Source organism: Typopeltis vanoorti, chromosome 2 (assembly GCF_054136105.1).
Source record: "Typopeltis vanoorti isolate ZY-2024b chromosome 2, IOZ_Tvanoo_1.0, whole genome shotgun sequence".
In the NCBI taxonomy this organism is placed as follows: domain Eukaryota; kingdom Metazoa; phylum Arthropoda; class Arachnida; order Uropygi; family Thelyphonidae; genus Typopeltis; species Typopeltis vanoorti.
Genome location: NC_143550.1, coordinates 136,253,885 through 136,266,698, shown reverse-complemented (window position 1 = coordinate 136,266,698; position 12,814 = coordinate 136,253,885). Strand labels below are relative to the sequence as shown.

Here is a 12,814-nt window from a genome sequence, read left to right as displayed (position 1 = left end):
TGGTTGCTGCTATAGTTTTTTTTTTTTTTTTTTTGGGGGGGGGGGGTTGTTCAGGAAGACATACATCGGCAAATTAGTATAATGAGTGCAGGTCAAGTAATTATTATGGGAGACTTCTATTATAGAGATATTCATTGGAAAGAAAAAAGATCACATGGTAAGAAACAAATGGAATTCATACATAGTGAAATATATACATCATCGTCATCTGAACAATTTAGATATAGGCTTTTTTTTTTTTTTTTATGTACTGTTCCTGCTCTGTAGATAAGGCCAGGGCCGGTCCGAGAGTATCTGATGCCCCTAGGCAAAGAAAATTTAGGTGCCCCTATACATTGTCTCTATATATTTTTTCCCCGAACTATGTAGCAAAACCTGGTGTCCCGAAGCTTAGTGCCCTAGGCGATTGCCTAGGTTCATCTAATGATAAAACAGGCCCTGAATGAGGTTGATAGTTCCATTTTAGCCTTGGATGTCTACGGTCTCTCTCTTCTTCCTTTTGTTTATATTCTACTGCTAGTTTAGGAATCCTATTGTTATTTATTCTTTCTATGTGGTGTAGCCAATTTTGCTTTCTCGTATGATGTTTTTAGCATGGAATCGTTCTCTATTTCTGTGTTTTTCTTTTTATTTCATCTAGTGAGTCCCAGGAGAGGTCTTAGAAACTTCATCTGTGCTGCTTCCAATCTTTGTTTATTTTTTTGTTTTAGAATCCAAGTTTTACTTCCAAATTTGAGAGATGTTTTAAAGGTCATACTATGCAATCTTAATCGAGTTTTTTTAGTCATTTGTTTTCCAAAATTTCTTTTAATTATACCATTGTAAATTTGTAGTCTTTCTTCCAATGTGAATCAGTATTGAATTGTGAGATTATATTCCTTAAGTATTTGAATTCCATAACTTCTATTATTATTATTTTATTGTTAAGCATAATTTTGATTTTTTGAATGGTGTTTCCATATAATGCCATAGCTTTTAAGCTTAGCTTTTGTTTTTGAATGAAAATCTCTGAAGCTTAGCTTTTGCTTCAGAGATTTTCGTTTTAAATCTTTTTGCTGTTTCATTTAGATGGTTAGTTGCAATTTGGAGTTTATCTTCTGAATTTGAAATTAATACTTGATCATCTGCATAAAGTATCGTATTCAGCTGTATATTATCTGTTAGTTTAATTCCATCTTTGACAATTGTTTTCCATTCTTTTAAGATTCTGTTTATATAAATGTTGAATAGAATTGGGGATAAGCCATAGCCTTGTCTCACTCCTTTATGGTTATAGGTTCTGATAATGTACCATCTGCACATATGCAAATGTTTGTTTCTCTATATAGACTTTTTATTGCTTTAATTAGTTGATGCGGTATTTTATCATCTTGCAATATTTTCCAGAGTAGATTTCTGTTCAAGTTTTCATACTGTTGCCATTGTTTTCTCTAAAAATCTTAATGCCTTCCTTAATGTACTTTCCTTCCCTATACCATGATCTATCCCTTCCAGAAATTTCTAACCTTAAACTCCGAATCACCCTTTTGTAATTTCCCTATGAAAGTGAAAATTAGCCACCAACTAAGAGTGAATTCTCTTGTCTGTAGAATTTTTAGCGTTCATAATGTTCTAAATTCCCCTTTCTTATTCCTTACGCATAGGTTCAGATTTTATGAGTGGTAAGTCGGTCTCATGCTCAGACAACACTCAGGTTTACATAACCAAACATGTTTATTGGGATCTTAGAGTACTTACAATTAGATTCAAATACACACAAGAATTTTATCATTTAAACACTAAATCAAACTGGCACATACAAATGAACATTCTAATAAATAATCAACAACTATAGCCTCTAGGTTAATCAATGATACACATAACATTCACAATACAAAAGTTCAAATCAGATTCTATCCATATTTCTAGCTCCATACATTAATTTGGTCACACACGAGCATAAGTTTTCAGACAACCAATCCAATGAAAACACCAACAAATTACTAAGCATATAAGTCATTCAAAGTTCCCTAAGTATCTGTCCATAATCTCCTTTCCACTAGAAACTGATTCGCCCTTCCTTCTAATACTATTGGAAAATAAGTAAGAAAGTTCTGTACGTTACCATCACTGTGTCTGATTACCATCTCCGCCTGGTCCATCTTCTTTTGTTGGATAAGACTCTGCACTTAGCGATGCTAGCTTTTGTCTCGATCTTTTGCAGGTCACTATGGTCAGCATTCCCGCCTTTGGGAAATAACTTTCCGCTGCCTCATTCCAGTAGGACTTCTATCGACGGCTCGAAACAGTGAACACAGACATCACGCATACTGCCTGCCCGGTACCCATCAAGCATTCAAGGGGAAGAGCTCGCCGTCTGACATCATAGCACTTTCTTCTATTGGTCAGCAACCTCAGGTCCAAGCGAGAACAGGAACAAAACTCGAGAGAACTTGAAACTTGCGTGAATCCTTCTATCTCTGTTGCACCCTCTTTTTCACTGCAGAGATCTTCACACGGCACTTTCCCTTGTGCCCTTAAGCTGTTTCGTCATAACTCTTCTCCTCGAAGAGCACTCTTTTTGGGGAACGCGAACTAAATTCGTCTTCCACATAAGCTTTCGCCTCAGGCATTACACTAAACTGGGTGGCTAGCACGCGACCCTTGGACTTTTGTTTGCACTGGATATACATTTCACATAGAATACTTTTTGATCGCTACAACTTACAAAAACGGAATTTCTATTTAGACAAACAAAATTCATTTTTCCTTTGTACTTCATATTAAAGTTATTCATTTATGCTCCCTTTTTACAATTTGTTTCCTTACTATAGTACAAGTATCTCTTAGTTGTTATTTTATTCTTGAATGAAATAATTTTGATGAAATTTCCTCATTCAAGATCTCACAATATGCAATAAATAGAAAGAAAGTGGGCAGGTTAAATTCTTTTCTTTTTTTCTATGATCTGTTGCATTGTGAAAGAGGCATCTGTGCATCCTCTCCTTCTTCTAAAATCACACTATTCTTCTAAATAATTCTCTATGTATTTAATTAGTCTATTCTTTTAATATATTTGCATATAGGTTAGATGTTGCGATTAAAAGAGTAATGCCTCTGTAATTTCCACATTTGTCCTTCGGACCTTTTTTTTGTAATAAAGTAATATTTATTACTACTTCAGTTTCTCATTCTTTTGAGATCTTTTGATATTTCCACATATTATTGAAGAATTTAAGTAGGTTTTCTTTTAAGCTATTATCTGCATATTTATAGAGCCCAACACTTATTCCATCTAGGTCAGGCTTTTTCTATTTCTTGATTTTTTAAATTCTTTTTCTAATTCTTCCATTACTATTTCTTCTTTACTTTCATGTATATTAATATCTTCAATTTTGTGAGTTTTGTCATTGTTTTCCATTCCACAATATTTTGTAGTGTTCTATCCAATCCTCTTTAGAAATTAGATTATTTCTTAACTGGTCATTTTCTGTTGTTTGTAGTTGCCTGAAAATTTTAACACCTGTTCTTTGTGGTCCAGTGATATCATGCTCTAATGATTTAACATATTTACTCCAATCTTCTCTATGTATACTTCTGGAAGGCTTTCTAACTTCAACTCATATCTTATATTGTATATAGTCAGCAGTGATTTTGCTCTGTAGATAGATTTTCAAAGTCTGTTTTTTTCTTTTGATTCCTTTAAGTCATTATTTCAAGATATATACATAATGAGAGATAATTACTTGAAGTAGCATGTGATGGAGGGGACTCCAGGTATGAGAGTATTGGATCTCAAAGCAACATGATCACCTTGGTTATGGATCAGAAGAGCTATTCATAACCAAGGTGGTCACGTTGCTTCTGATTGGGGAGAGTGACCTTGGGATGTAAAAACATAAGGAATATTCTGTCAAGAAGGTATATATGTGGAACTACAAGGCAAGTCATTATGACATGCTAAGGAGGAAGCTTGAAGCTGTTGCATGGAATAAAAATCAGCAAGAGAAAGATGTTAGTAGTACATGGGAGATTTATACCTGACACCTGAAGAAAACAATAGAAAACAATATTAGATTATATACCCAACGTCAGAAGGGTTATCAGGTAGGACTTAGATGAAAGAGTAGTATCATTAAGCATGAGCTGAAAAAAAAAAAAAAATGTTGTAGAGAGCATATAAAGAGAAATGTGACCAGAAAGCTCATGAACAGTACAAGGGTTGGGCAAGAAATGTGACCAGCATGGTAAGGAAGGTATAATCAGATCATGAGAAGAAATTAGCTCAACAGGCCAAAGGAAATCTTTGGCCAAATAGCTTTTGTTACATGGTAAGTAAAAGGAAGAATGATTATGGAAGGGTAATCTTAATGAATGCTGATGGTGGTGAGGTGACAAAAGCAGACAAAATAGCTGAGCTACTAAGCCTTTGCAAGGGTATATCATCCAAGTGAAGTAAATGTCGACAAATGTGAGAACTGGTATGGGAACAGAGGTGGATGAATTGGAGGTTCTTAGGATACTGCAGAATCTGAATGCAAATACAGTTGTGGGATTGGATGGGATATTAACTTGCATTTTAAGAGAATGTTCAGGAAAACTGGCAATGGCTCTGACTAGGCTCTTTAAGTCACAGTTCTGATAGAGTTCAAGGGAGTGGAAAGAGGACAAAATAATTCCTTTGCATTAAGGAAGCTCTATGACTTCAGTAGCAAATTGTAGACCAATTTGTAATTCAGGAGTAATGGTAAAAGTACTGGAAAAAGTTGATCAAAAAGAGAATTCAAGAATGGATCGATGTGGTTCCCACCCATGAAAGGTTATTAGTAAACCTATGATAGATTTGTATCCTCAGGATTTTTTTATCCTCATTTTTATGAATTTTTTATATTTTCTATAGTTTTTTTTATATTTATTTTTACATAGTCTGGAAGCCCTGCTCTAGAGACCAAACATGGAACTTTTTTCAAGCCACTTCAGGCCTCCAATAAGCGTGGCAGTGCTCTCATATCCTTAAAAGAAAGAAGCAAATTCCCCAACTTCATTAGCATGTTCAAGAAGACTAGAAGTAGAACCATTTGGAGACAGATTGTACAAAGCGAACTCAACCCATCACCAGATGGATGAGAAGAAGAAGATGCACTCACTACCCTCCTAAATGCAAACTATTCCATTCATTCACTTCTCTGTGAGAGAAAAACCTAGCTCTTGCCCTTTTCTTGACTGTTAACAAACTTAACTTACATGGATGCCCCCGTGTTCTCACTCCACCTTCCATCTAACGAACAATTTCATCAGATTCCTATAATGCCATTCAAAAGTTTATAGACCTCTATTATATCACACACCTTTCTCCTGTTAACCAAAGTCTGTAATTCACATACTTGCAATCTGTACTCATAATCTAAATCTCATAATCCGGATATAATCTTTGTAACTCTTCTTTGCACCCTTTCCACAGCCTCTTTATCCCCCTTGGAATCTGGGAGACCAAATGTGCACACAATAATTCAGGTATGGTCTTATCAAAGCCTTATAAAGAAGCAAAATGACTTCCTTATCCTTTGTCAAGATTTGTTTCAACATCCAATTATCCTCCGAGTTGTATTTGCAACTTTTGCTATGTGACCTTTGAACTTCAAATTCCTATCCATCAATATTCCAAGATCTCTTGCCACCCCAGTTTCTTGTAGTATAACCCTGCTAAAATAATATGCCGCTGTAAAATCTCATCATGCCAAAGTGCATAACTTTACACTTACTAACATTAAACTGATAGCCATTTTCATTTGTCCAAATTTCCAGCCTATTCAAATAATTTTGTAAGTGCTGAATATCAGTAGCATCCCTGATTGCCTATCTTTGCATCATCGGCAAACAATTACATATCTGATTATTAGACCCTCCTGATGTCATTAATGTATAAACTGAACAATAATGGCCCAAGGACTGGTCATCTTAAATCTGGCAGATTCACACCCATTGTATACCACTTTTTGATGTCTGTCAACCATCCCCTAATCCAAGTCGAGTTTATATTCCAGTTGGATATTCTCCAGTTTATGCAACAGACCTTTCATGTGGTATCCTTAGAAAAATCCAACATTATCATAGTGTATCCATTCCCTTTATCCAACTCGGTCATAACATTGTTATAAATCACGAGCAAACTGCTAAAACATGACCTTCCTTTAGCAAACCCATGCTACTCCTTGCAGAGTATAGTATAACTTGTTTGTGTACCCACTTCTGTATGTGAGTTCTTACCAACTTCTCTAAAATCTTCCCTACCACACCAGTGATACTGATGGGTCAGTAGTTAGACACATAGTTTTTGCACCACCCTTGTACAATGGAATTATCACACATTCATTCCATTCCTGTGGTATCATTCCTGAGCTGAAACTCAAGTTATACAAATGTGAAAGGCCTAGCCAATTCGGCTGATCATTCCTTTAGCAAACAGGTTGATATTCGATCTGTCCCTATAAACAAATTCTTATCCAGGTTACGCAACAGCCCTTCAACCTCATTTTCATGAACCTCTAACTCTTCATCCAATAAGCAGTAGCACTGTGCACCATGTTACACACAGCTGGTTGATATACCTTAGCAAAGTGAGCACTAATTAACTGAACGATTTCATTAGCTTCCAACACTCGAGTACCATCTGCATTTGATAAAGTTATTCTTCCACATTCATTCTTTCTTTTATTTGTGGCATAACAATAAAATTCTTTTGGATTGCCTTTAGCTTGCATGGCCAATTTCTTTTCATATTCTGATTTACCTTTCCTCGCAATACTCGTTACTTTCCTGGCCTGAGCTTTATATGTTTCATAACTCCTTTGACTCTTATTCTCATGATATTCTTTCCAGACCATCTTCTTCTTGTTGATCTCTTGCTTAATAAGGTTGCACATCCATTTCACTCCAAACCTATTTATTCTTCAAACACTAGGAATACATTCAGATACCACCTCGTTTAATCACTTTTTCAAAGATTCACATGAATTGTTGACATTTTTCCCATTCAGTAACTGATACCATGGGACCAAAGATAGTATTCTCCCAAGTTGATCATAATTTCCAGCTTTGTAGTTGAGTGTAACCTGTTGTAATTGGAGCATCAATACAATTAGATATTTCCCAAGAAAGCACAGTATGATTACTGTCACAACCGATGGTAAAATAGCCATATTCTTAATAGACCTCTTCTGACACTAAGAGCAAATTCAACACCCTTTGACCTCTAGTTCCTTCTTTCACATGCTGCTTGAGAACGTTGTTTCACAACAATTCAATAAATTCCTCTTCTTTCTTATCACGAGATTTCTCTTCTACCTAATCAATGTTTGGAAATTAAAGTCACCCATAATGATTATTCGTTTGGTACCCATAAGGCTAAATTGGCAATGCATTTCTGCAACTGAGCTGCCAGGTCTGTAGCAACACCTCCACCATATATTTCATTCTGCCAGCCTCCACTTCACACCAGATAGACTCAAACTCACTGTTACATAAGACATTGTTATCATCATTGTTTTCTTGCTTTTCTACCCTAAATGGACTGAAGTCATCTGATATTATTAATAGTACTTCTCCTCTCCTATCTCTTCTGTCATTGCTAAAAATAGTATACCATTACACTTGATCCCAGTTACCATATCTGATTCTGATAGCCAGGTTTCACTAATGCCAACAATCTTAAGCCACATCATGTTCAATAAAACAACAAACTCAATCCCTTTGTTTCTGATGCTCCAATTTGTGTATAGACATAACAAATTACTACCTAGCCTATTCCTATAATTAGATATGCAATCTATCTGATCTTGTTCTAGAACTTTCTCTTTTCCCTCCTCAGACATTACTCAAAAGGTCTGAACCCAAAGCATATTTTTCCACCCCTATTCACCACATACATAACCATGTTCAAAAACATTGATATCTTTATCATGTTTGCATACCATAGCTGAACTTTCACACACATTTTTACCAAGACAACCAAATTAGCCTGTCAGAGGGCACCATTAGGACTTTAGGAACAATATTAGTTTCTTGCTTTCTTCCTCATTTGCTTTTGTTAGTGCCTGCGTGCACATACCATATCTTTATGTTCCTGAAGATGGCAACGTGACGTTGCCGAAATATAGAAGTTATTCATTAAAGTTACCTTTAATTAATATACTTTATATGCGTTGTTAATTCCGTAAACTAATTGCCAGTTACATTTTTACCATTCTCCCAATAGATCGCATACAAAAGAAGTAATTTTTCCAGGCTCCTGATGTCAAATGAAGTGCAGGCTATCCCTCTTATACAAGTCTTTTCTACCATCAAACTCAACCCACACATCTAAAAACTCGCATCCATTTCTTCTATACAGCCTGCATGTGAAATCATTTGCTATCATTGCCCTCCTTCTTAACTCGGTACTGTCATATCTGGGAAGCAATCCTCCAATTTTTACTCTCTCTTTCTCATTTCTTTCTTGCTTCTTCTAACCTTTCCATATCTTATCCATAAGTATTCAGATAATTATTAGCTGATTACAATGGAAGTGATTGTAGTTAGAATACAGTAATCTACTATTTATCTGACTTTCAAAAGATGGACCCTCCAATTAACTCCTTACAAGTCAATAGATTTCTGGTAGAGCACCATGTAATTGTACTTCATTTATTCAACTCTTCAATTATCAAAACTCTCTGTTCTGATAATCAAAGGATCAGATAAACCATAGATTACTGTAATTAAAAATGCTTTCTATGAAAAAGTCAAAATTAACAAGTTAAAAGCAAGAAATTTGTTTCAAAAATATCAATAATAAACTGCTAACCTTTAGCTTGTTTTCTTTACGATTGATAATGACTGCAGTGATTTGTTGGTCCATAAAAATTAAAATAGTTGCAAGCATGGCTGGAAGTATAGCAGCAACACAAGTCCACCATGGATTAGTACCAAAGAAAGGGATAAGCCATCCACGACCTGACCATGTGGGCTGGAGAAACAAAATGATATATTAATTAAAAACTAGATAGCATATCAATTTAGAAATACAACAAATGATAATTTTAATACAGTGCTACACCCACATCAGGATAGCTGATCATCATCTGTGACTCAGAGATGATTAGTTTGTAGTATGAGTAAGAAATTGATTGAATCAGTGAGTTAAGTGTTAATTATATGTGTAATCCACACAAACAAAGGTTTGGTGTTCAAGATTATATGCTGATTATTACATATATTAATGTTTTGTAGAAAAGGGATGACAACATAGATGAAATTAAACTTGTCAAGAAATTATATTCTTGTTAATTCCTTTACCCAAGTGTCTCTATCTCCAATCCAGAATATTTTAATAATAAAGTGATATATCTTTTTATTTATTTGCCAAAGAAATGGAGCGCTGAGGAATTAGATAAGTACCAGACCGACATAATAGAGGTGACTAAAACAAAAAAGACCCAAACTGGTGAGATCTTTCTGAACAATAAATACAAAATGTTATATTCAGGCAATGACAATCAAGGAAAAGAAGGAATAGCCATAGTATTCAACACAAAATACGAGGCTAATCTTCTTGAATGGCAGTCAGTCTCAAGTAGAGTAATGTGGGCAAATATGAGAATGGGGAACTGGACAATGAGACTTATTTGTGCCCCCACAGAAGGTTCTACTAAGGTAGAAGTGGAGGAATTTTTTGAGGCTTTAGAAAAAGCAACTGACACAATGAAAAAGGAAAAGTTGGTCCTTGTTGGGGATCTAAATAGCAGAGTAGGAAATGATTGTGAGACATACAAAAATATTTTGGGAAAATTTGGAGAAAAGAGCAAAGCTAATAATAATGGCAAATATCTGTTGGATTTCTGCTCAGGACATGGACTGGTTATTACTAACACCATGTTCCAACATAAAAATGTGCACAAATTCACATGGAGAGAAGAGGCAAGGAATAAGAAAAGTCTCATTGACTATGTTATTGTTGATAGTGATCTTTTCTCCCTGGTTCAGGACACCAGAGTGTACAGAGGATTTGAAATTGGAAGTGATCACTATTTAGTATTGACCAGGATAAAATTGAATTTCATATTGAAAAGAATAACATAAGAAAGTTTTAAAGCAAATAAAAGTTGAGCAGCTCTAAAATGTGAACTGTAGACTAAAATACACAAAGATTATTGAAGAAAAAATGAAAGAGTTTGAGAACAGTAATCAAACCTTGGAGATTCAGTGGCAAGCCTTGAAGAAAGCCCTGAATGATTCAGCTAGAGAGGCATGTGGTGAAGTTGTCTGTAATGATAGAAAAATTAGAACTCCATGGTGGACGCAGGAAGTTAAAGAGGCAGTGAAGGAAAAGAAGAAAGCATATCAAAAGTTCCTGTCAAATAAGTCAGCTTGTGCTCTTAGAGAATATAGAGACAAATGCTAAACACTTTGTAAAACTAGCTAAACAAAAGTCATGGGAGGACTTTGGCAAGAATATAGAAAATAAATATCAAGAAGGTGGCAAAATATTCTGGAGGTTGTTGAAGAAGCTTAGAAATGGAGGAAAGAGTGCTGTAAAAGGAGTTAGAGATGATAAAGGTGACATGAAAACTGGAGAAAAAGATATCCTTGAAGTATGGAGTAATTACTTTGAAAAACTGCTAAATGAAACAAGCAGTGATGATAGCACAGTGGTAAAAAACACTGACCAGGCATGCAGTTAGGAATACATATCCATACTTGAAGTAGAAAAAGCCATCAAAGGCTCGAAATGTGGAAAGGCAGCTGGAGTAGATGATATTCGACCAGAAATGCTGAAGTATGGTGGTAGAAAAGTCTTACAGTGGCTGCACTGCATAGTTCAGAAAACCTGGACAGAGGGACGAATTCCCGATGATTGGAGTAGAGCTCTCATAGTACCCATATATAAAAAGGGAAATAAAACTGAATGTGAGAAAGATCTATGCAAGTATACTTGAGAAAGGGTTGAGAAGAATTGTGGAAGAAAAGCTTGGTGAAGAACAAGCTGGATTCAGGCCAAACAGAGGCTGTCAGGATCAGATCTTCACTTTACGACAAATAGTCGAGAAAGCATGGGAAAATAACAAAGATCTGTATTTAAGTTTTGTCGATTTGGAAAAGGCATATGACAAGGTGCCAAGAGAGAAGCTATTCAATATGCTGCAGTTATATGGTGTCAATGGGGCATTATATCAAGCAATACTTAGTCTTTATTTGAGTTGTAAGTCAGCAGTTAGAATTAAAGGAAGTACAGGAAGATGGTTTAATGTTAAATCTGGTGTGAGACAAGGATGTACATCATCCCCTCTGTTATTCATTATCTATATGGATCACATTACGAAGGAAAGTGGTATTAAACATGATATCAAAATTGGAGATGTTAATGTCAGCTCTTTGCTTTATGTGGATGATGTTATACTTCTAAATAAATCCGCTACAAGTCTGCAAGATTCTCTGACTAAATTGAATAGTTGTTGTAATAGATATGGTATGAAGATCAGCAATAAAAAGACAAAGACAATGAAAATAGGCAGAATCATTGAAAATGTCAACTGTGTTGTGAATGGAGAACCTGTGGAACAAGTAAAACATTTCAGCTACTTAGGCACGATTTTTACTGAAGATGGTAAATTAAATATAGAAATAGACAACAGAATCAGCAAAGCTGGTATGGTGGGAAGTCAATTGAATAAATTCATATGGAATAAGAGAGAAATTAGTCGGAATACTAAATTAGCTGTATACAAGAAAGTGTTCAAACCAGTTTTAACTTATGGATCTGAGAGCTGGATCAGAAGTAAAATACTTGACCAAAGACTAGAGACCGCAGATATGAGGGTCCTGAGAAAGATTAGAGGCGTGAACAGATGGCATCAATGGCAATATCATATTAAAAATGAGGATATTAGGAAAGAACTTGATATTGTCAGCTTTCAGGAATGCGTTAGCAGAGCTAATCTCAGGTGGTATGGTCACTTAAACAGAATGGGCGATGAAAGATTAGCAAAACAAGTGTTCTCTGCCAGGTTGGCAGCAAAACGACCCAGAGGAAGACCAAGATATAGGTGGATTGATACGGTACAAAGTGCCTTAGACGATAGAAATATAAGATCTGATAATGTTGGAGTTTTGACAAGTAACAGACTGATTTGGAGGAAAATTGTAGATAGGCAGTAATGATATAATTTTTTCATGTAGTACTATCATATCCTGTACACCCCTTGTGGGTACATGGCAGGAATTTGATGATGATGATCTTTTTATTTCTTGTATATGGGAAATACAGAACATGACTTCTGTATTAATTCAACCTTGATATCTATTCTGGGTTTAGTTCCTACTAATAGACCTCGATAAAGGTTGAAACCAGTTTGGATAGTGACCTTTCCCAGAATTCATAGCATTATACACATCCAAAAGGATGTGTGCTTTCAGTTATGGGATATTAAGGCAACTGATGTGAAGTCATCTTTTTATACAAATAGCTTAGTCATGAACAAATAGAGGAGCAATATAGAAGAAAGTGAAAGTGAAAAGAGGTGAAAAAAGCAGTCAGAATGGATAAGATGAAATGGTTAGAAGGCGTATGCAACAATATAGAACAGTACTATGGAGAGCATAAAACAAGGGAGGTATACAAAATGATCAGAACCATTAATAGAAAGTGGCAACCAAAATAAGCCACAATTAAAGATGAAAAAGGCAAATTATTGATGAATAAAGAAAAAAATTGTACAGTGGTGGACAAGATACTGTAGCGAGTTATATGAAGAAAAACTAGATTTAGATACCACTGGGAAACTGACTGAAGAATTGAAGC

General features: G+C 35.3%; 1 protein-coding gene across 4 annotated transcripts in view; it reads right to left on the bottom strand.

The window, feature by feature from the left end:
• Ndae1 (Na[+]-driven anion exchanger 1) overlaps window positions 1–12,814 on the bottom strand; it is a 511,154-nt gene that overhangs the window by 105,947 nt on the left and 392,393 nt on the right. For all 4 annotated transcript variants that reach the window (XM_090413203.1, XM_090413196.1, XM_090413188.1 and 1 more), the window contains one exon: window positions 8,822–8,983. In XM_090413203.1, coding sequence (XP_090269329.1) covers window positions 8,822–8,983 — 162 coding nt within the window. The remainder of the gene's footprint in view (window positions 1–8,821; window positions 8,984–12,814) is intronic.